Source organism: Nerophis lumbriciformis, linkage group LG19 (assembly GCF_033978685.3).
Source record: "Nerophis lumbriciformis linkage group LG19, RoL_Nlum_v2.1, whole genome shotgun sequence".
NCBI classification, from domain to species: Eukaryota; Metazoa; Chordata; class Actinopteri; order Syngnathiformes; family Syngnathidae; genus Nerophis; species Nerophis lumbriciformis.
The window spans coordinates 30,257,624-30,283,153 of NC_084566.2; the positions used below are offsets into that span (position 1 = coordinate 30,257,624).

Here is a 25,530-nt window from a genome sequence, read left to right on the forward strand (position 1 = left end):
CCATAATATAAAGTATAGAGATGTCCGATAATGGCTTTTTTGCCGATATTGTCCAACTCTTAATTACCGATCCCGATATCAACCGATACCGATATATACAGTCGTGGAATTAACACATTATTATGCCTAATTTTGTTGTGATGCCCCGCTGGATGCATTAAACAATGTAACTTTACCATGAATTGATTAACGTGGACTAAGCAAGTTGACAAACTTATTCGGGTGTTACCATTTAGTGGTCAATTGTACGGAATATGTACTGTACTGTGCAATCTACTAATACAAGTTTCAATCAATCAATCAAAAACAAGGTTTTCCAAAATAAGAGAACAACTTCAACTCCAATTATGGAAAAAAGTGCCGACATGGCACTGCCATATTTATTATTGAAGTCACATAGTGCATTATTTTTTTTAACATGCCTCAAAACAGCTTAGAATTTGGGACATGCTCTCCCTGAGATACTCCTGATACCCACTACAACTATGGGAAATACTATACTTTGACTTACACAAAGTGCATTATTTTTTATTTTTTTTAAAGATGCCTCAAAACAACAGCTACAAAAACAATGAAGGCACACAGCTTCAGTCCAGAGTATACTGGACGTCCGTGTTTTACCGAATATGTACCGCTCCGTATAGCGGCGTTTTAAAAAGTCATTAATTTTACTTCTTGAAACCGATACCGATCATTTCCGATATTACATTTTAAAGCATTTATCGACATCTCTAATAAAGTATCATTCCAAAAATGTACTAGCATTTGTATTGCAACAGCTTTTTAAGATTATTGTGCAATTACAGTAAAGAACAAATGGAACTGTATTGATTTGGTTTTCTTAATGTAATATTCAGTTATCCAAAAACTGAATATCAAGATATAAGACTTGGGCCATCCAAACGCTTTCCACCAAATACAGAATACAGAAAAATGAAAGAGCCATTGTGATTAGAGATGTCCGATAATATCGGACTGCCGATATTATCGGCCGATAAATGCTTCAAAATGTAATATCAGAAATTATCGGTATCGGTTTCAAAAAGTACAATTTATGACTTTTTAAAACACCGCTGAGTACACAGACGTAGGGAGAAGTACAGAGCGCCAATAAACCTTAAAGGCACTGCCTTTGCATGCCGGCCAAATCACATAATATCTACGGCTTTTCACACACGCAAGTGAATTGGTCAACAGCCATACAGGTCACACTGAGGGTGGCCATATAAACAACTTTAACACTGTTACAAATATGCGCCACACTGTGAACCCACACCAAACAAGAATGACAAACACATTTCGGGAGAACATCCGTACCGTAACACAACATAAACACAACAGCACAAATACCCAGAACCCCTTGCAGCACTAACTCTTCCGGGACGCTATAATATACACCCGCCCACCTCAACCTTCTCATGCTCTCTCAGGGAAAGCATGTCCCAAATTCCAAGCTGCTGTTTTGAGGCATGTTAAAAAATAATAATGCACTTTGTGACTTCAATAATAAATATGGCAGTTCCATGTTGGCATTTTTTTCCATCACTTGAGTTGATTTATTTTGGAAAACCTTGTTACATTGTTTAATACATCCAGCGGAGCATCACAACAAAATTAGGCATAATAATGTGTTAATTCGACGACTGTATATATCGGTATCGTTTGATATCGGAATCGGTAATTAAAAGTTGGACAATATCTCTAGTAATAATACTTAAAAATATGGAAAAAAAAAACAAAACAAAAAACGGCTACCTGAATCACTTTAAATGTTTTTAACAAGGATATCAATATAAGGGCTTTTGTACTCTTAAATCATTCTCCAAGATTTGATTGATAATTGTAACCCATTAAGCCAATTAGAAAATGTAGGCCTTACTTTCATAAATCGACATTTATGGAGAAAAAATGTTGCCTGCCTTTTTTTAAAAGTAATGATTTACACCGGAAGTGGGCCGCTCCTTACCCGGAAGTTTATTGTTGGGCGAAGGACAGGAAGTCACGTGACACTGATGAAGCAATAAATAGAACCGCAACTTCATCAACACCCTCTCTTCCTTGCTTTCGCTGAAGCACCACTGACGTCCTCTCCTCAATGGTAGAGGACTTACTTTCTTTGGTGAGCCATTATTGCACGGTATTGACCCTCTTTAATACTCACAGGTATATTATTTATTGCTAGCCATTGTATTGGTGTGGGGCGTTTAGTGTGTTCAATTGTTGGCTAGCTTCCTGCCTTGCTAGCCGACCTCGTGGTGCTAAAGTGTCGCCTCGCAGTCCTTCAACAATACCTGAGTGTAGAAAAAATAGTTAAAATTGCACATTAGTCCCCATATAAACTAGTTTGGAATGTTCTAAATTACGCTAATTTGTGAATGGCGGGGTGGTACTTTTTTCCCCTTAATAGAACTCGGGCCACCTGCTGCATGATGTCAAGATGTCCGATAATGGCTTTTTTTGCCGGTATTGTCCTTACTCTTAATTACCGATTCCGATATCAACCGATATATACAGTTGTGGATTTACAGGCATGTGATTTTTCCGTCTAAAGTCGGAATTCCGTCTTTTTTAATCTCGGGGGAAAAGAAAAAAAATATCTCCCGTTTTTCCGTTTTTTTTTCCGACCCTAAATCAAGATTCGAGACGTAGTTTATATTACGCCGTAGTTGATTGGTCGATATGTTCCTTGTGACCAATCAGGACATCTGTTATGAATGATGACGTTAATAATGTCATCATTCATAATGGTTATTACCGCCATTTTCCATATGTGAACATGTCGGTTCTCGAGAGAAAGGACGCTTTACGAGTTAAAGAAATTGATAAACATGTCAAAAATAAGTTTCGATGGGACTGGATGGAAAGGGAAATCACTGATACTGTTGGGAAGACGGAAGTTATGACTTTGTTCGGTGGTTTTATTCGGAAAATCGATCGTCCCGGAAAGGTTTTGTGCACGTGGTGTCATGATAATATTGATTATGGATCACGAGGTTTCAAGGCTTTGGAAGTACATGCGAAACGCCAAAAACATATGAAACAACTTGAAGCAAGGTATGTTCTATTAGTGATGTTTTCATGTCTTTAAACACTAAAATATTTTCTTCAAATGGTGCTGTCTTTGTTAATTTTAGCATGTTAAATTGGTGAAAAACCAGGAGTCTTTTTCATTGTGGTCAAATCACATAAATGATAAATAAATGATAAATGCCAGGGATTTAACACATTATTATGCCTAATTTTGTTGTGATGCCCCGCTGGATGCATTAAACAATGTAACAAGGTTTTCTAAAATAAATCAACTCAAATTATGGAAAAAATGCCAACATTGCACTGCCATATTTATTATTGAAGTCATAAAGTGCATTTTTTTTAACATGCCTCAAAACAGCAGCTTGGAATTTAGGACATGCTCTCCTGGAGAGGTTGAGGGGGTATATTGTAGCGTCCTGGAAGAGTTAGTGCTGCAAGGGGTTCTGGGTATTTGTTCTGTTGTGTTACGGTGCGGATGTTCTCCCGAAATGTGTTTGTCATTCTTGTTTGGTGTGGGTTCACAGTGTGGCACATATGTGTAACAGTGTTAAAGTTGTTTATACGCCCACCCTCAGTGTGACCTGTATGGCAGATGACCAAGTATGCCTTGCATTCACTTGTGTGTGTGTGTGAAAAGCCGTAGATATTATGTGACTGGGCTGGCACGCAAAGGCAGTGCCTTTAAGGGCACTCTGTACTTCTCCCTACGTCCGTGTACACAGCGGCGTTTTAAAAAGTCATACATTTTACTTTTTGAAACCGATACTGATCATTTCTGATATTACATTTTAAATCATTTATCGGCCGATATTGGAGATCTCCACTTGTCTGATGTATTTTGTATTAATATTGAGGCCCCGTTTACACTAATCCGGCTAAGGTTATCCAGGGTAAATCCCATATAACCTTATCGTTGTCCGCACACAGTCGTTTAAGACCCCCGCCGGTTCAACGCGACCTAACACGTGGAAAATGCGCAGGTCATAGTCGGCTCCAGTGTTGCTTTGTGCGAGTTCTTAAATTTTTACTTATTTGAACAATATCCAGTGTTGTAGTATTTCAATTAACTGGAATCCAGTGTGCCGTGGGGACCCATTGTCGTGAATCCCACCTGAGCCATCATAAATTCATCAAATCTTTAATAAACATGTAAAAGTGCACAATGTGACCAAGAACATTTTACAACAATCAATCTCGGGATCTAGATATCTAGTCAGGACACTCCTCACTATTTTGCCTTTACCGCCATTGTCCGTTCGTTTTTGGTGACTGTATACACTGGACCTAGACGTCAAGCCCGCGACATACCTGGGGGACTATAACTGAAAGTCTGCTTTGCCAGTCCAAAAGCATTCGCCGTTTTCCGTAGTCTTCCCTCGATGGCCAGGTAATACAAAGCACTACCTTTTTTATCACATCCATGGGAGCTCGCGTTCTCGTTGTCTCTCCTTCGACAAATGGACAAAGTTTTTCGGTAAGTAGAATCACAGCTGACCCCGGACATTCGAAAGTTCTATTGCCGTCTAAGAAGTGTTGTATCTAAAATAGCTGCAATTGCTTTCTCTTAAGGTATTCATGGGATTTCCACAAGCGTCTGTTCGAACAGAAGGAGAAACACGGGCATGTCTGGATGACTCTCCTTCATATTTCCAGTGGTTAGCTCCGAGTTACGAAACCGCTTAATTATGAAGCTGGCTGTGGCGCGTTCTTTCTGGCGTCACTTCCTCTCCAAACTCAGTTTGTAAACGATCAATGGGTCCATACAAAGCTAAGAGCGAAATACGTGACGCGCTTACCCGTGTAAAAAATTATCCAAGGAGGGGGACTTTAAACTGTAGTTTAGTGTGGCTGAAACAGGGCTTAGGCTAAATTATTCGTTTAAGGGGTTATCCGGTTTAGTGTAGACATATCAGTCAAACCTTCAATGATGAGTTGCATGTGAGTCCGTGTTTCACCTGAATCTGATGATTATTATTCACTGCACTGATTGGTTTGACGTCATGAACTCTTATAGTATGTTTAAATGAAGTTTTACTTGTTTTAATTTTTTTTTGCCTTTTTTTTTTTTTTTTTTTTTTTTATAGATCTTGGACCTTATAACGCAAGGTTTGGTACACAGGTGAGGTGCACTATTTATTGTAGCAGTTATAGACATGTCATTACCGTGGTAACTTGCAGGCCTAAATTCACAAACTGTGCTAATATGGAGTAAATACCTTTTGTGGAGAGGGTGTCTCATAGTCTGTAGTAATAATGTAGAAACAGTTCCTTAAACATTTTCGCCTGCTTTCTGTTCATTTGTCAGCTATTCTACAGTCTATTTTGGTGAAGAATTATGACTTTTTCATGGTGTAATGGGTGAATGAACTGACCTGAACAGACTGCAGTTAAATCAGATTCATATCTGATTTATATCCATGCACAAGAGGCCTGGGTCGAATTCGGAATTGGAACGTTCAAGTTGACACGTAAAAATTTTGATGCTGGCCGCATATTGTTTTTTGCATATTTGAAACAAATATGTACCAAATCAAATATGGGCAAACATCGGAATTGACCTTCATTGTGAACAAGGCCTAAGATGTGTGTAAAGAGAACAAAGAGTATTGTCAGGTTGAAACACTTAAAATCCAAGACTGGTTACCTTCAACCAAAACTGTCCAAACTTGTTTTCTCACCAGCACTGTGGTAATGATGTATTTATTGGAAAATTATACTTTAGTGACAGAACATAACAGGACAAAGAAGTCATTGCAGGAAGCTAGCAAAAGGTGTTACTGTAATTTGGAAGTATCTCAGGGAAAATGTTTAATCTGTTTTGTTTTTTTTATAGCTTAAATAACGCTTCATCTAATTTATTCCACTTGTCTTTTAGGTGACGGGCCGAAGATGCATCCTGCTCATCAAAACGGAGTAGATTTAAACCAAGTACCAAATGTTTTATTGTGTACAAAATATCCATGTAACTAAACTTTAATGTCCGTGCCTGTTGTAGTCAGCAGATGGCAGCATCATTTAACGAATGACAGGAGAGTAAATCCTGTTGCCCAGCTTTTTTTTTTTTTTTTTACATTTTCTATCGCAGTCTTTATAGGGGAAAATACTTAGTTTTTCAATTGTATTATTCCTTGGCGAGTTTTAAATTGAGAAGTTGTCACTGAGAACATACTTTTAAATTGTATTTCATTGTTCAAAGAAGTGGTAAAGTAACGTGTACTACACAGTTATTACTATTCTGTGCAAATATAATAAACATCTGATTGTGCTGAAACCTGTGTGATTGATATTTTTAAAATGTGATTCCCAATAGCTTCCATGTATACCGTAGTATGTAGAGACCATTCTTAACTTTGTGCCAATAAAACATGCATAACTGATGCTTTGGTTTAAATGAGGAAAAATCATCCTTTGTGCAGTGAGGAATGTTTGAGTTGGTCTCGGCACCTTGGAAGTGAGTTGATCTGACATTAAAGATAAATGTTAAGTAACCGGCAACTGCAATATGCTACAGCGACAGTATAGTGTTGAATGGTTTTGTTGAGCACCAGCCCTAAAATAAAATGCAAACAGCTGGCTTTATAGCAAAGTGGTTACTTCCTTCAGATAAACAATCTTGATTCCAATGCAAGAGCTGAACATGCCTTTACAAAGTATGTTCACTTGCGACAAAGTATCCATTATGGAAAAAATATGTCTTGGAAAAACAAAATGTCTTAAGTGATAACTTGCCTATTCGAAGTCCGCTTTGTCAAACATGTCTGTTTTGATTGGTTATTGTTCCATAACCAACATATACAGTGCATACTCCTCATGCAGTGTCATTTTTAGTGTGCTCCACTGAAGCACTTTTCAGTTCCTCTTAGGTCTCATCGGCCGTTTTGTCCTCCTGATGTGTTGGAGTCCACGTTGCTGAGGTTGATGTTGCCCTTATCCGCCCCTCGGTTCTTTTTGACTGTCTGGTCCATCGACGTTCCCTCAAAGAGACGGGCCATGAAGCCAAGGCCGTTCTTCTTGATGTAGGACTTGCCAGCAAATGTGTACAACACGGGATTGGCACAGCTGCTGATGAAAGCCAGAGCTGACGTAATGGCACGACTTGTCTGGTAGATGCGCTCCAATCTGCGGGTTGACAGTCACGTCATCAAGGGTAAGAAATACAAGCATCTGTTCTTTATTTTTATTACTCACGATTCTCGTGTGTTTGACCCGGGCTTGTACCACTCAGCGGCCACCTTCAATTGCAACATAACACTGTCAGCATATAGTCCAAGAAGAACGAAGGGGCCATTTACATTTGGTAAGACACTATTGCAAAAGCATATCCGTTAGCTTTATCAAAACAACTTAAACCAAATCTGGTGCCCACTTTAGGCATCCCTGAGCCAGAGTAAACCCTACAGTCCAGACCTGAATCATGTTGATGACGTGGTACGGCAGCCAGAAGAGACAGAACATGACCACGATGGCCAGGATCAGGTTCTCGCTGCGCACTTTCCGGCGGAACCTGGTCTCTCGCAGACGTCTCAGGATGAGGACATAGCTGATTATGATGACGGTGTAGGGCAGGATGAAGCCCGCCACAGTCTCGAATGAGTATTGAAACCTGACCTACAAACAATAACATTCATTCTTTACATAAAACGCAAGTGATCTTTAGTGTTGTCGACCAAAACTTAACATTATTGAATACTAAATTCTTTGTTTACATCAGGGGTCCCCAAACTTTATATACAGCCCGGGCTGTATATATATATATATATATGGATATATATATATAAATACACACATAAATACATTGTCTTTATATTCCAGCGAGTTAATCCGTTTTGTCATTTAACATCAAGTAACATTGATGTTCATCAACATTTAACATTGTCACGTTATTGATGGGAAAATTCATTTTTAGACAATATGATTTGCCTGAGCGGCTAGGACAGGGGTCGGCAGCCCGCGGCTCTAGAGCCGTATGCGGCTCTCTGGAGCTTTTTCAAAAATGTATGGAAAATGGAAAAAGATGAAGGGGGAGAGGGGCGGGCCGTAGTTTGGGGACCCCTGGTTTACATGATCACAAAGTCACTGAAGACTGAACTTGTTTTCACTGTTTTCGACATCAACATTTCATGTTTACAAAAAGTTGTTTCATTAAACGTTCTCACCTCCAAAGATATGCACCTGCTGATAGGCTACCTATAAATTGGTCAGTGAGTGTGAACACTTGTCTATCTGTATTGGCCCTGCGATTAAATGGCGACTTGTCCAGGGTGTACTGCGGATAGGCTCCAGCCTCCGTGCCATCCCGAGAAGGACAAGCGGTAGAAAATTGATGAACTAAAACTATTACTGTTAGCTTTGTCGAAGACTAAATTGTGTTTTATATTTGCCACAACTTTAAAATGTTAACATTAGCTCAAGAAGCCAATGTACACGTTATCGTCAATTTGTATTTAATGTATATAAAATATACGTTAAATTTGCAAGACTTCCAATTGTCATTGCCTATGTCAAAGACTAAACTGTGTTAAAAGTTCACAAACGTGTGTGAGACAATCATTGGTACTTTAACTTAACACTTATGTTATTGTCTTAGTTTTTTAATTGCCTGTTTATTATTTATCACTGCCGGGACTTGAATCCAAATGTAGTACCGTACATGTACAATTACCTTCAGTGTTGGATCCATCACCTTTTTTTTAAGTGTTTGTAAAAATACATATCTTACTCTCTAAATGACGATTACTTCGATGTTTACAAGCATTTGTAGGTATAGCTGTATTTTATGGTAATAAAATACATCTACGTCTCATCAAAGGTGCATCAATGTAGTAAAAAAATAGAAATAATAAAACATGTACGTTAAGATTTGTCAAAGTGTTTTCACTGCTTGCGTGTTGAATAATTGTTGAAGACCTAATTGTGTAAGTATGTTTACGTAAGTATGCTGTGCACACCAAAGTCTCTTTTGTCCTGTTTTCAAAACATGTAGGTAAGTTTTTTGGTTTTTTTTAAAATAAATTGTCTTTACAGTTTATGAACCCTGCCTTCCGCCCGAATGCAGTTGAGATAGGCTCCAGCACCCCCCGCGACCCCAAAAGGGACAAGCGGTAGAAAATGGATGGATGGAAAACACATACTTCAGGTGAATAGAATCTCTTAAGTTGTTTGATATTTACAAAATGTACGATAATCGTAATAAATTGCCATGAAATGTCTTCAATATAGTTTACAGGGTTTTCCACACAACAGCAATCTGTGCGGTGGTGTGGAGCAGTAGTTGACTTAATTGTCAACTTTTTTTTAATTCCACAACACAGAGTGCTTTTTAGAATGGTGCAGAGTCAGTGCTCTCTGAGAAGAGTGATCTGTTCGCTTCTAAAGTCTCCACTCCATTTATTGCCGGTAGCTTCTTTTGGGAAAAAGAGCACCTTGAAGTGTCTGATTACTCGCTAAACATAGCGACAAAGCCACTGAGCTGGCAAAACTCTCTTCTCTGGCAGACCAGATATGTTATGTGTTCATGAGCGAGAGCAAGCCGGTAGCGCTAAATGCATTTGTGTCTTTGTACCGCCACAAATAAATGAATTTGTTAGAAACACTGGTTTAATAAAACCGGTACACATACAGCTGGTTTGCTGTTATACCGTGCATCCTGAAAGTATTCACAACGCTTCACTTTTTCAACATTTTAAGTTGCAGCCTTATTCCAAAATAGATACTGGGAAAGGGGATTGTGATCAGCGCGCTGCAGGAGTAAAGGTCAACGCCTCTGTCCATAGTGCTGAAAACAGAGTGCCATCAGACGGGGGCGTGGCATGTGCTGACGGCGAGACACAGCTGGCAGATGATTAGTTTGCCCAGGTGGTACGTGTTAAACTAATCATCTGTTGTCTTTAACAGTGAGCGGCCGGGTGCAGGAGGAGGATTGGAGCGACTGAAAAGTCAACAAAAGTACATATTGGAGAACTTCAAAAACCATATTAAACCCTGTCAATTCTGCGCAACTGGCTTCCAGTGTGAATCTGTGGGACTGTAAGTAGAAAAAGCTTACAGATACATTACTTTTTGTCCTCAAAATTGTACAGACAATGGCCCCTAATGACAATGTAAAAATGTTGTATTTGAAAAAATAACTTAAAAAAATCACATGTGCATAAGTACCGTATTTTTTGGAGTATAAGTCGCTCCGGAGTATAAGTCGCAGCGGCCGAAAATGCATAATAAAGAAGGAAAAAAACATAAGTCGCATTTTTTGGGGACATTTTTTGATAAAACCCAACACCAAGAATAGACATTTGAAAGGCAATTTAAAATAAATCAAGAATAGTGAACAACAGGCTGAATAAGTGTACATTATATGAGGCATAAATAACCAACTGAGAACGTGCCTGGTATGTTAACGTAACATATTATGGTAAGAGTAATTCAAATAACTATAACATATAGAACATGCTATACGTTTACCAAACAATCTGTCACTCCTAATCGCTAAATCCCATGAAATCTTATACGTCTAGTCTCTTAGGTGAATGAGCTAAATAATATTATTTGATATTTTACGGTAATGTGTTAATAATTTCACACATAAGTCGCTCCTGAGTATAAGTCGCACCCCCGGCCAAACTATGAAAAAAACTGCGACTTATAGTCCGAAAAATACGGTACTTGGTACACTGCAAAAACTGAAATCTCAGTAAGATTAAATATCTCAAATAAGGGTGATATTTGCTTATTTTCTGTCTGATAAGATAATTCTTCTCACTAAGCAGATTTTATGTTTGAGTGTTTTACTTGTTTTAAGGGTTTTGGTCCTAAATGATCTCAGTAAGATATTACAGCTTGTTGCTGAGATTTGATGACCTATATTGAGTAAAACATGCTTGAAACTAAAATATCAACTGTTGCAAAGCTGTGTCATCAACACTCACAAGTATAAAACTACTTTTTTAAAGTAATAATTTCTTACTTCAAGCATGAAAAAAAAAATCATGATGCCGAGCTCATATCATTATGTCAAGATGGCACTAGCATTTACTTAATTTAAGAATATTTTTCAACATATTGAGCAAAAGGTCTCTTTTTTTTCTAGCAAGAAAAGTGCACTTATTAGTGAGAATATACTTATTTTAAGGTATTTTGGGTTCATTGAGGTTAGCTAATTTAACTTGTTTTGGAAAGTCTTGACAAGCCAAATTTTCTTGTTCTATTGGCAGATAATTTTGCTTAGTTCAAATAAAATACCCCTAATTTTTATATATTTTCTTCTTGTTTTTAAACACTGACTTTTTGCAGTGCAGTACTTGGTACACTACTGCAAAAACTGAAATCTCAGTAAGATTAAATATATCAAGTAAGGGTGATATTTGCTTATTTTCTGATAAGATAATTCTTCTCACTAAGCAGATTTTATGTTAGAGTGTTTTACTTGTTTTAAGGGTTTTGGTCCTAAATGATCTCAGTAAGATATTACAGCTTGTTGCTGAGATTTGATGACCTATATTGAGTAAAACATGCTTGAAACTAGAATATCGACTGTTGCAAAGCTGTGTCATCAAGTATGAAACTACTTTTTTAAAGTAATACTTTCTTATTTCAAGTATGAAAAAAACAAAATCATGACTTTGACACAATTGTGTCTCATAATTAAAACAGATGACAGCTAAATGGACTTTGCTTTTTTGTTTTCTATGAAACAATAGAACATACGTACCGTATTTTCCACATTATAAGGCGCACATTCATTGAATGGCCTATTTTAAAACTTTGTTCATATATAAGGCGCACCGGATTATAAGGCGCACCTTCAATGAATGGCCTATTTTAAAACTTTGTTCATATATAAGGCGCACCGCATTATAAGGCGCATAGAATAGACGCTACAGTAGAGGCTGGGGTCTTTTTGGGGTCTTTACACAAACACACAAATGTAAATAAAACGGCACGCCTCGCGCAGTCATATATCCCAGCATGCACCACGCGCTTCTTCTACGGGGGAAAATGAAGTCGGCGGCTGCTTACCGTAGTTGCGAGACCTATTGTGGCTCAATATTGGTCCATATATAAGGCGCACCTGATTATAAGGAGCACTGTCAGCTTTTGAGAAAATTGGAGGTTTATAGTGCGGAAAATACGGTACTCCTATAGTAGTACAGTTATTAGTGAGAATGTACTTATTTTAAGGTACCGTAGTTTTGGTTTTATTGAGGTTAGCTAATTTTACTTGTTTGGGAAAGTCTTGACGGCTTCACGGTGGCAGAGGGGTTAGTGCATCTGCCTCACAATACGAAGGTCCTGGGTTCAATCCCGGGCTCGGGATCTTTCTGTGTGGAGTTTGCATGTTCTCCCCGTGACTGCGTGGGTTCCCTCCGGGTACTCCGGCTTCCTCCCACTTCCAAAGACATGCACCAGGGGATAAGTTGATTGGCAACACTAAATTGGCCCTAGTGTGTGAATGTGAGTGTGAATGTTGTCTGTCTATCTGTGTTGGCCCTGCGATGAGGTGGCGACTTGTCCAGGGTGTACCCCGCCTTCCGCCCGATTGTAGCTGAGATAGGCTCCAGCGCCCCCCGCGACCCCAAAGGGAATAAGCGGTAGAAAATGGATGGATGGATGGAAAGTCTTGACAAGCCAAATTTTCTTGTTTTATTGGCAGATAATTTTGCTTAGTTCAAATAAAATACCCCTAATTTTTGTATTTTTTTTTTTCTTGTTTTTGAACACTGACTTTTTGCAGTGTAGTATAGGAAGAATGAATGGGTGGAGGTGATGATTGTGTTGCTTACGTAGGTCGGCAGCGTATGGTTGGGCGCACACACCAGCCTGGTCTTATTCCTCTCGTCTTTGTCTTCCCGCACGTCTCTGAAGATCAACGAGGGCAGGGCGATGGCGGCCACCAGCAGCCACATTCCCAGTATGACGCGCCTTACCACCTTCCGACTGACCCTGGCCGACAACTTCTTGGGCAAGATCACCACCACCAGCCGGTGCACGCTCATCAGGGTGATGAGGAAGATGGAGGCGTACATGTTGACGTTGCACAGGTAGAAGAGGCCCTTGCACATGGCCGTGCCGAACACCCACGACTGCTTGGCCAGGTAGACGATGAAGAAGACCGTGAGCGCCATGAGGAAGCCGTCGGCGCACGCCAGGTTGAGGATGAGCAAGGTGGTGACGGAGCGGCGGCGAGCGCGGGCCAGGATGCTCCACACGATGAAGAGGTTGCCGGGCACACCCAGCAGAAAGACCAGGCCCAGGATGAGGGCGCCCGCCGTGGTGGTGAAGTCGTTGCTCACTACGCTGTCGTCCTCCAGACTCTTGTCTCCGTCCGTCGAGCTCCTGAGGGTGTCGCTCATGTTGAACATGCTAGAACGAGAGTCATCCCATCCAAGGTAAGGAGGACATCTTTAAAACTCACTATTTGCTTAACCCAGGGGTGTTCAAGGGCCGAATCAGGCCCGCGAACAGGTTTTATCCGGCCCTCGGGATACGTTTGCTAAGTATAAAAATGTACCTGAAATTTTGGAATGAAAGAAACTGCTGTTCTAAATGTGTCCACTAGATGTCATAATAGCAATTCTTTGTATCTTTGTAGATGATGCTCCATATGTACAACATAAACCACATGAGTTAAGGAAAATGATCTAACTACATAAATAACATACTTTGATTTGATTTTAATATTTTTTTTTATCTTGATAGATTGAAAATTAACACCAATGAGTTGACTGATGAACATTATCACATAATTTATTCAGAGAATTTTAAATAACGACAAATAAAGATAGAATACTATTAACCGCAACATGTAAACGTAAAAAAAAAAACATGATTTGTACACTGCAAAAACTGAAATCTAAGTAAGATTAAATATCTCAAATAAGGGTGATATTTGCTTATTTTCTGTCTGATAATATAATTCTTCTCACTAAGCAGATTTTATGTTAGTGTTTTACTTGTTTTAAGTGTTTTGGTCCTAAATGATCTCAGTAAGATATTACAGCTTGTTGCTGAGATTTTACGACCTACCGTATATTGAGTAAAACATGCTTGAAACTAGAATATCAACTGATGCAAAGCTGTCATCAACACTCACAAGTATAAAACTACTTTTTTAAAGTAATAATTTCTTACTTCAAGCATGAAAAAAAAAATCATGATTTTGACATAATTGTGTCTCATAATTAAAACATGACAGCCAAATGGACTTTGCTGTTTTATTTTCAATGAAGCAATAGAAAATACGTACTCTCATAGTAGTACAGTTGTTATTAGTAAGAATATACTTATTTTAAGGTATTTTGGGGTTCATTGAGGACCGCAATGTCCCTTTTGGGACAGAGGACCCTATTGCAGTTGTAAGGTTTTATTCTTTATTATTATTAGATTTACTTGTTTTGGAAAGCCAAATTTTCTTGTTCTATTGGCAGATGATTTTGCTTAGTTCAAATAAAATACCCCTAATTTTTGTTTTGTTTTTCTTGTTTTTGAACACTGTCTTTTTGCAGTGTAGGGACTAGGGTTGTCCCTATACCAATATTTTGGTACCAGTACCAAAATGTATTTAGATACTTTTCTAAATAAATGTGACCACAAAAAATGGCATTATAGGCTTTATTTTGACTAAAAATTAAACATATGTTTCTTATTGCAATTTTGTCCTTAAATAAAATAGTGAACATACGAGACGGTATTTTTTAGAGGCGGTATAGTACCGAATATGATTCATTAGTATCGTGGTACTATACTAGTACCAATAGATCGTACAACCTTAGTAGGGACTGATAATAAGGTCATATCAGTACAGTACAGTGGATACTATTAATTGGAACATGATCTGCTGTAGGAAGGTTTTTACCTTTTAATTTGTTGGTATTTGGATTCATTTACCCCATTAGAAATAAGGAAAATAAAATGTAGACCACATGACATCTATTAAGGGGCTGATCCAAAAGAAGGCATTTTGTTCCCATTACACGGGTTCTCAAACAAAGTTTGTCTGGTTGGAAATTCATTTAGAAAAAGGTAACGACACTCTAGCAAACTGTTCCGCCGATAAAGGTGCATAAACAGCCTGACGCTGCTGCGCAAATATTCCCACAGAGCCTGCAGCTCGGCGTGCTATAACACGTCTCAGCAGCACTACCCGTTTGTCTTTAAATTCAACTAGAACGACTCTGCACAACCTGAACAAGTCGGTGCTATAAAACAGAATCATTGCCTTAGAGTGTACTATAGCCGTGTTTTTCAACCTTTTTTGAGCTAAGGCACAATATTTTAATTGAAAAAATCCAGAGGCACACTACCAGCAGAAATCATTAAAAAATGAAACTCAGCAGCCGATATTGACTATAAAAAGTCGTTGTCACAATTGTTGGATATGACTTTAAACCATAACCAAGCATGCATCAATATAGCTCTTGTCTCAAAGTAGGTGTACTGTCACCACCTGTCACATCACGCCCTGACTTATATTGAGTTTGTTGCTGTTTTCCTGTGTGTAGTGTTTTAGTTCTTGTCTTGCGCTTCTATTTTGGTGGCTTTTTGTCTTTTTTTTGGTATTTTACCGTAGCAGTTTCTGGTCTTCCTTTGAGCGATATTTCCCGCATTTACTTTGTTTTACCAATCAAGAATATTTCAGTTTTTATCCTTCTTTGTGGGGACATTGTTGACTGTCATGTCATGTTGGGATGTACATTGTGGACGCTGTCTTTGCTCCACAGTAAGTCTTTGCTGTCGTCCAGCATTCTGTTTTTGTTTACTTTGTAGCCAGTTCAGTTTTAGTTTCGTTCTGCATAGCCTTCCCTAAGCTTCAATGCCTTTTCTTAGGGGCACTCACCTTTTGTTTATTTTTGAGTTAAGCATTAGGTACCTTTTTACCTGCACACTGCCTCCCGCTGTTTCCGACGTCTACAAAGCAATTAGCTACCGGCTGCCACCTACTGATATGGAAGAGTATTACACGGTTACTCTGCCGAGCTCTAGACAGCACCGACACTCAACAACGGCACAATATTTGCCGATTATAATTACTGGTTTGCAAAAATATTTTTAACCCAAATAGGTGGAATGACATCATCTCCCACGGCACATCAGACTGTATCTCACGGCACACTAGAGTGGTTGAAAAACACCGCTGTAGAGGATGTTGGTTCTCCGGAATATACAAAATAGGACTAATGGTGACGGGTGAAGTCCCCCACCCACCTCCATCCTTAGCTTTCTGGAACTGTGACATCTAAACAATGAAATAATATCCCTGCTGTAAAGTGTTTTATTAATCGAACAACATAATCGATAGATTAGTCAATTTCGAAAATGAATAATCGCCGCAGCCCTACTCTCTATTTTAAAAATGTATTCATTTTTGATGTGATGTCCATCCATCCATCCATCTTCTTCCGCTTATCCGAGGTCGGGTCGCGGGGGCAGCAGCCCAAGCAGGGAAGCCCAGACTTCCCTCTCCCCAGCCACTTCGTCCAGCTCCTCCCGGGGGATCCCGAGGCGTTCCCAGGCCAGCCGGAAGACATAGTCTTCCCAACGTGTCCTGGGTCTTCCCCGTGGCCTCCTACCGGTCGGACGTGCCCTAAACACCTCCCGAGGGAGGCGATCGGGTGGCATCCTGACCAGATGCCTGATGTGATGTATTATTTGTTTTCTTTAATTATGGGTCTGCTGCGACGCGAGCGCTTAATCTATCGTGAATAATACGAGACGAACCGACGAGCAAACCCATACAAATCTTGTAAAGTCAGAAAGGTCTCAATGCTGGTTACAGCAGTACTTAATTTTGGGGAAAATTCCTGTTACCGTGGCGACGTTATTCAGGAAAATGATCCCTATGAGGCCCTTTGATTAGGTACTCATGGGCCCATTAAATTGGTACACCACTTTATCCATTCACTTTTTTCAAGACACTAGGCTGACCATATTCTGAAATCCCAAAAAGAGGACACATACTGTATATGCGTGCCATAGCCGGGACTAGTTGAACATTTTCCAATGATACTTGAACTTGCTTTATAAATAATATATTTATTTAAATAAAGCATTTTTTCTCCTCTGTTCAAAATGGGGTCCCAGGGACTCAAGTCATAAAAATGGGGTCCCACAGTAACATTTTTGTAAGCGTTTTGAAAAAGAAAAAAGATAAATGTATGCATTATCCTGTTATATCTCACATTCTATATTGTGTTTTGGAAAAAGGTTGTCATAAACGTTACTTAATACATATAAAAAAAATAATAAAAAAAGAAAACCCATATTTTTGCATATGTTAATGTATTCAGTTATAAACATTCATTCACTTTCTTCTTTCCTTCATGGATCTAAACTTTACCGCTGCTGGTAGTGTTTTCTATGTTTTTGTTTAATAAGTCCTAGGTGTATTTATTTCAGTATAAAAGTGTAAAAAGTGTTTTGCTTCAGTCATGAAATGATGATAATGGTGTGCCAGGGCATACATACATTTTATATTTAACGCTTAAATCTCTGGAGTCTACATCAACTTCAGATCTATCCCTCATTTCAAAATGTTTGTTTTTTTTATGTTGTTTTTTTGTTTGTTTATTTATTTTTTGCCCTTTTTGTCAAACAAAACTGTTTTTTTATGGCAAACACAAAATGTGCAAAATCTTCCACCAAAAATATTTTTCTTAGTGGAATATTTGATGTGAAGTAATGGGAACCTTGGCTAGGTCAATAATTCATAATAACATTGATTTTGATTCAATATTATGTTTTGAGCAATGACAGTTTGAAAGAAAAAAAAACAGCTTTGTTTTATTAGTCAACATTGCAACTTTTGCTAAATTACATTTCACCTTTAAGCTTTTTTATTTCACTTTTATGTTTTTGTTTATTTTAATAGTATTTTTAGAATGTGCCGTGGGCCTTTAAAACATTAGCTGTGGGCCGCAAATGGCCTCCGGGGCACACTTTTGACACCCCTGCTATAGATAATAAACAATTAAATCTGATAAATCTATAGATAAAAAGCAGAGCCTGGCGACGCATGCGCGTTTATCATAACTCTCTCGCTCTCTCTGTCTCTGCCCCTCCCTCACGAATGCTGCTGCGTGCACAATTTGTTTTGTTTTTAACCTCTTCTTAACCCTGAACGTACATTTATTATTATTATTATTAGCCTTTATTTCCATCCATCCATCTTCTTCCGCTTATCCGAGGTCGGGTCGCGGGGGCAGCAGCTTAAGCAGGGAAGCCCAGACTTCCCTCTCCCCAGCCACTTCGTCCAGCTCCTCCCGGGGGATCCCGAGGCGTTCCCAGGCCAGCCGGGAGACATAGTCTTCCCAGCGTGTCCTGGGTCTTCCCCGTGGCCTCCTACCGGTCGGACGTGCCCGAAACACCTTCCTAGGGAGGCGTTCGGGTGGCATCCTGACCAGATGCCCGAACCACCTCATCTGGCTCCTCTCGATGTGGAGGAGCAGCGGCTTTACTTTGAGCTCCCCCCGAATGACAGAGCTTCTCACCCTATCTCTAAGGGAGAGCCCCGCCACTCGGCGGAGGAAACTCATTTCGGCCGCTTGTACCCGTGATCTTGTCCTTTCGGTCATGACCCAAAGCTCATGACCATAGGTGAGGATGGGAACGTAGATCGACCGGTAAATCGAGAGCTTTGCCTTCCGGCTCAGCTCCTTCTTCACCACAACGGATTGATACAGCGTCCGCATTACTGAAGATGCCGCACCGATCCGCCTGTCGATCTCACGATCCACTTTTCCCCCACTCGTGAACAAGACTCCGAGGTACTTGAACTCCTCCACTTGGGACAAGATCTCCTCCCCAACCCGGAGATGGCACTCCACCCTTTTCCGGGAGAGAACCATGGACTCGGACTTGGAGGTGCTGATTCCCATCCCAGTCGCTTCACACTCTGCTGCGAACCGATCCAGCGAGAGCTGAAGATCTTGGCCAGAGGAAGCCATCAGGACCACATCATCTGCAAATAGCAGAGACCTAATCCTGCAGCCACCAAACCGGATTCCCTCAACGCCTTGACTGCGTCTAGAAATTCTGTCCATAAAGGTTATGAACAGAATCGGTGACAAAGGGCAGCCTTGGCGGAGTCCAACCCTCACTGGAAACGTGTCCGACTTACTGCCGGCAATGCGGACCAAGCTCTGGCACTGATTATACAGGGAGCGAACTGCCACAATAAGACAGTCCGTTACCCCATACTCTCTGAGCACTCCCCACAGGACTTCCCGGGGTACACGGTCGAATGCCTTCTCCAAGTCCACAAAGCACATGTAGACTGGTTGGGCAAACTCCCATGCACCCTCAAGGACCCTGCCGAGAGTATAGAGCTGGTCCACAGTTCCACGACCAGGACGAAAATCACACTGTTCCTCCTGAATCCGAGGTTCGACTATCCGGCGTAGCCTCCTCTCCAGTACACCTGAATAGACCTTACTGGGAAGGCTGAGGAGTGTGATCCCACGATAGTTGGAACACACCCTCCGGTTCCCCTTCTTAAAGAGAGGAACCACCACCCCGGTCTGCCAATCCAGAGGTACCGCCCCCGATGTCCACGCGATGTTGCAGAGTCTTGTCAACCAAGACAGCCCCACAACATCCAGAGCCTTAAGGAACTCCGGGCGGATCTCATCCACCCCCGGGGCCTTGCCACCGAGGAGCTTTTTAACAACCTCGGCAACCTCAGCCCCAGAAATAGGAGAGCCCACCACAGATTCCCCAGGCCCTGCTTCCTCATAGGAAGACGTGCTGGTAGGATTGAGGAGGTCTTCGAAGTATTCCCTCCACCGATCCACAACATCCGCAGTCGAGGTTAGCAGAGCACCATCATACACGGTGTTGACACTGCACTGCCTCCCCTTCCTGAGGCGGCGGATGGTGGTCCAGAATTGCTTCAAAGCCGTCCGGAAGTTTTTTTCCATGGCCTCCCCGAACTCCTCCCATGTCCGAGTTTTTGCCTCCGCGACCGCTGAAGCCGCACACCGCTTGGCCTGTCGGTACCTGTCTGCTGCCTCAGGAGTCCCATGAGCCAAAAGAACCCGATAGGACGCCTTCTTCAGCCTGACGGCATCCCTCACCGCCGGCGTCCACCAACGGGTTCTAGGATTACCGCCACGACAGGCACCAACTACCTTGCGGCCACAGCTCCAATCGGCCGCCTCGACAACAGAGGTACGGAACATCGTCCACTCGGACTCAATGTCCAGCACCTCCCTCGTGACATGTTCAAAGTTCTTCCGGAGGTGGGAATTGAAACTCTCTCTGACAGGAGACTCTGCCAGGCGTTCCCAGCAAACCCTCACAATGCGTTTGGGCCTGCCAGGTCTGTCCGGCATCCTCCCCCACCATCGCAGCCAACTCACCACCAGGTGGTGATCGGTAGAAAGCTCTGCCCCTCTCTTCACCCGAGTGTCCAAAACATGAGACCGCAAATCCGATGACACAACTACAAAGTCGATCATGGAACTGCGGCCTAGGGTGTCCTGGTGCCAAGTGCACATATGGACACCCTTATGTTTGAACATGGTGTTTGTTATCGACAATCTGTGACGAGCACAAAAGTCCAATAACAGAACACCACTCGGGTTCAGATCCGGGCGGCCATTCTTCCCAATCACACCTCTCCAGGTTTCATTGTCGCTGCCAACATGAGCGTTGAAGTCCCCCAGTAGAACGAGGAAATCACCCGGGGGAGCACTCTCCAGTACTCCCTCGAGTGAATCCAAAAAGGGTGGGTACTCTGAGCTGCCGTTTGGCGCGTAAACGCAAACAACAGTCAGGACCCGTCCCCCCACCCGAAGGCGGAGGGAAGCTACCCTCTCGTCCACCGGGTTGAACTCCAACGTGCAGGCTTTGAGCCGAGGGGCAACAAGAATTGCCACCCCAGCCCGTTGCCTCTCACTGCCGGCAACGCCAGAGTGGAAGAGAGTCCAGCCCCTCTCAAGAGAAGTGGTTCCAGAGCCCTTGCTGTGCGTCGAAGTGAGTCCGACTATATCTAGCCGGAACTTCTCCACCTCACGCACTAGCTCAGGCTCCTTCCCCCCCAGCGAAGTGACGTTCCACGTCCCAAGAGCCAGCTTATATAGCCGCGGATCGGACCGCCAAGCGCCCCGCCCTCGGCTGCCGCCCAGCTCACACTGCACCCGACCTCTATGGCCCCTGCTATGGGTAGTGAGCCCATTGGAGGGGGGACCCACGTTGCCTCTTCGGGCTGTGCCCGGCCGGGCCCCATGGGGACAGGCCCGGCCACCAGGCGCTCGCCATCGTGCCCCACCTCCGGGCCTGGCTCCAGAGGGGGGCCCCGGTGACCCGCGTCCGGGCGAGGGAAATCTGGGTCCTTTGTGTTTGTTCTTCATCGAGGTCTTCGAGCTGCTCTTTGTCTGATCCCTCACCTAGGACCAGTTTGCCTTGGGAGACCCTACCAGGGGGCATAGAAACCCCCGGACAACATAGCTCCTAGGATCATTGGGACACGCAAACTCCTCTACCACGGTAAGATGGCAGCTCAGAGAGGAGTAGCCTTTATTTAACCAGGTAAAATCCCATTGAGATCAAAGATCTCTTTTCCAAGGGAGACCTGGCCAAGAGGGCAGCAGCAAGGTTACATTAAAAACAGTAAACAAATACATAAAACATCACATTTACAACATTAAAACTTGCTCACATGACACATTGAAAATGCATGCGACCCTAACTCAAAATGCCGGACATTTGAGGCATTTAAGAAACTCCGCCCGGACAGGCCCGCAAAAGAGGACATGTCCGGTGAAAAGAGGACGTATGGTCAGTCTAGGACACAGTAGTATGCAATGAGATGACCTCTTCTTGTTGCTCAGCCATACTTTCACGTAGCTCTGTGTTTAATATATCATTTTGTTCACACACTTGTCTGTTTTATCCCTGGCTAAAGGTTTACGCCTTCTAATGTTTGGTTTTGGCCGGATGGCCATTAGAATGAGGCCTGCGCCCGCAGGTAGTGCTGTTTGCCCAAGTATGCTGTCGAGCAAGTATGCTTACTGTTAACAGGCTTTGTATGTTTAAACCTAAAAATCACGCATTTTTTTTATCCTTGGTGCCCTCTTGGAAGTATGCTGACATATGTTATATTAGCCTGGTAACGTTAGCATGTTAACAGTTTATGGTAACGTTTTATGCTAATGTTATGCTAACATTTTAGGTTTGAACCTAAAAATCATGGTTTGTGATATGCTAGCGATTTTGGCTAGCTTTTTAGCGAATTTAGATTTTGATGCTAACATCTCTTATATTAAAATGCTAATGTTGGCATGCTGATTTTTTTTTTTTACGCTAGCTTTTTAGCTTCCGTTAACATGTTAACGTATTGATTGATTGATTGAAACTTTTATTGTGATTTAGGGCTATATAAATAAACATTGATTGATTGATTGATATTAGTAGATTGCACAGTACAGTACATATTCCGTACAATTGACCACCAAATGGTAACACCCAAATAAGTTTTTCAACTTGTTTAAGTCGGGGTCCACGTTAATCAATTCATGGTAAGCGTGCTTATGTTTTATGCTAGCATTTTTAGCAAAATTTGTGTGTTTTAAAAATCGTGGATTTTGATGCTCAATGCCATCTTGGAAGTACGCTTACGTCGCTTATATCAGCATGCTAATGTTAACATGCTAATGTTTAATGCTAGCATTTTTAGCTGATTTTGTATGTTTATACCTAAAAAAAATCATGGTTTTGGATACTTAAATATTCGAAGTATGCCGGCTTCGATCGACCCCAGGCCAGAGGTTAAGGGCACAGATAGCAGGCCTCATCAAAAATTCTGCGGGAATTTTCGAGTTGTCAACTATTATGCAAAAGCTAAGATATGGATGTTTTGTCATGATAGCTTTGCCTATAGCATGTTAATATTCTAAACAGTTTTAGCCCACGGCTTGACTTTTTTAAAATATTGGACCTCAGCATATCCTGGGAAGAAAAGAAAAAAAAAACAAACAAACAAAAAAAAAACATATATATATATATATATATATATATATATATATATATATATATATATATATATATATATATATATATATATATAAATGTATATATATATATTTTTTTTTTAATATATAGATATACATATATATTTTTTTTATATATATATATATATATACATATATATTTTTTATTTATATATATATATTTTTTATTTATATATATATATATATATATATATATATATATATATATAGTACATGGACACACCTTTCATTCAATGGGTTTTCTTTATTTTCATGACTACATTGTAGATTGTCACTGAAGGCATCAAAACTATGAATGAACACATGTGGAGTTATGTACTTAACAAAAAAAAAAGGTGAAATAACTGAAAACATGTTTTATATTCTAGTTTCTTCAAAATAGCCACCCTTTGCTCTGATTACTGCTTTGCACACTCTTGGCATTCTCTCGATGAGCTTCAAGAGGTAGTCACCTGAAAGGGTTTTCACTTCACAGGTGTCATAGTTTGGATGCCTTCAGTGACAATCTACAAGGTAAATAGTCATGAAAATAAAGAAAATGCATTGAAATGAGAAGGTGAGCTAAGATGTTTTATTCAGATAGCTTACGTTTGCCTACATTGGATTGCTTTTTTCGTCTTTAATGCACAAAATGTATGTATGTGTAAGTTCTGTTTGGACAGCCTTGCACAAATATGTACGCTTATAAATAAACGACAAAACAACAAATATCGCAAAATACTTCTCTAAAGAAAATCACCCCATTAATAATTAGATAAATAATACAATAAGCCATAGTTTCGTGTTTAAAAGAAACCAAAGACAGAGTTAAGCTATGGATAATTTATTTCAAATAGATGAGTAGTCACTGACCTTGACAGGATGTAATGTATGTCAAATTAAAACTATTCCTCGCCTCCTCGCTTGTTGCTCCTTGTTCCGCCTGCTCCCTTGTGGGACGCCGTCTGTCAGGTCAGTCCATCATAAAGTGAATCACATCCTGCCCCCACAAGCTGCAACACGCAGCTCACACACAACGCAGAGGCGTGCATTACTTTCCCTATACTTCATGACTTTCGTTATTATAGCAATGTGCAAAAATCACCCAGGAGGTGACGCCCTCACTTTATCTGCTCCAAACAGCGTCAGAATGGGTCACATACATGAAGGTTAACTTAACTGTATGGACATACAGTCAGAAGACCTCAGCATCCCCCCCTGGTGACCAATACAGCAAATGTCCACTCAAGTCAAGATAACTTTATTACAATTTTAGTAAGCTGTATGTTACTGATTAATACTCACAACTCACGATATTAGGCACTAATAAGGGATACATTTTTACAAAAATCTTCAATTAAAAGACAGTTTTGTTTAGTTCAGACTTGGGCAAATTAAGGCCCGGGGGCCACATGCGGCCTGTTAAGTATTTCAATCTGGCCCGTCGGACATTCCCAAATAATTGTTTTAGATCTTTAAGATGGAAAGTGTAGCTGCCATTATGATGTGCAGTGACATTTTCAAATGACCGTAAGTCTTCAACTATACAAAGTATTTCAATGGTGGGAATCTGCGCTTTTGCATGATGTACTAGTTACTACATACTTGCCAACCCTCCCGAATTTTCCGGGAGACTCCCGGAATTCAGCGCTTCTCCCGAAAACCTCTCGGGACAAATATTCTCCCGAAAATCTCCCGATTTTCAGCCGGAGCTGGAGGCCACGGCCCCTCCAGCTCCATGCGGACCTGGGTGAGGACAGCCTTTTTTCACAACGGGAGGACAACATAGGGTGACAAGAACTAAATCATCCAGACTAGAGATAAATTGTATTATGTTTATCTTACCTAAAAATAAACATATTTATTAATTTTAAAAAAACAACTAAATAAATGTTTGCTATATTTTGCTAAAAACATCAAAATTAATTGTATTTTTATTTGTATTTTTTCTGACTCCTTATTACATCCAGGCATTAGAATTATACATTAAAATAAACATATTTGAAATAATTAATTTTAAATTATCATAATAATTCATTTAAAATGACCATATTTAATTATTAAAATAATTGCTTGTTTATCAACAACTTTAGCATTTTATTCATTACATTTTGAAGCTCTCAGAAGCCAAGTTGTTATATTCCTTAATATTTATTTATGCAAGTTTGAAGTATCAATTATCTAAACACAGTTTTGTTTGCATATTTTCAGGATGTAGAGATATATATATACCGGTATATGTATGTATGTATATGTATGTATGTATGTATATATATATATATATATATATATATATATATGTGTGTGTATGTGTATATATATATATATATATATATATATATATATATATATATATATATATGTATGTATATATATATATATATATGTATGTATGTATGTATGTATGTATGTATGTATGTATGTATGTATGTATGTATGTATGTATGTATGTATGTATGTATGTATGTATGTATGAAATACTTGACTTGGTGAATTCTAGCTGTCAATATACTCCTCC

General features: G+C 40.4%; 1 protein-coding gene and 1 long non-coding RNA gene across 2 annotated transcripts; one reads left to right on the forward strand and one right to left on the reverse strand.

The window, feature by feature from the left end:
- The first annotated feature begins 1,983 nt into the window (after positions 1 to 1,983).
- On the forward strand, positions 1,984 to 6,304 carry LOC133618540 (uncharacterized). The gene is made up of 3 exons (XR_009817310.1): positions 1,984 to 2,119; positions 5,118 to 5,152; positions 5,909 to 6,304. It is a non-coding gene; the product is annotated as an uncharacterized lncRNA (long non-coding RNA).
- On the reverse strand, positions 6,294 to 24,084 carry LOC133618538 (leukotriene B4 receptor 1-like). The gene is made up of 5 exons (XM_061978999.1): positions 23,886 to 24,084; positions 12,810 to 13,389; positions 7,441 to 7,641; positions 7,222 to 7,265; positions 6,294 to 7,152 (listed from the first exon to the last, which is right to left on the reverse strand). Exons 2-5 carry the CDS (start codon positions 13,386 to 13,388, stop codon positions 6,900 to 6,902), a joined length of 1,077 nt encoding a protein of 358 aa, XP_061834983.1. The 5' UTR covers position 13,389; positions 23,886 to 24,084; the 3' UTR covers positions 6,294 to 6,899.
- Between the last annotated feature and the right edge of the window lie 1,446 nt (positions 24,085 to 25,530).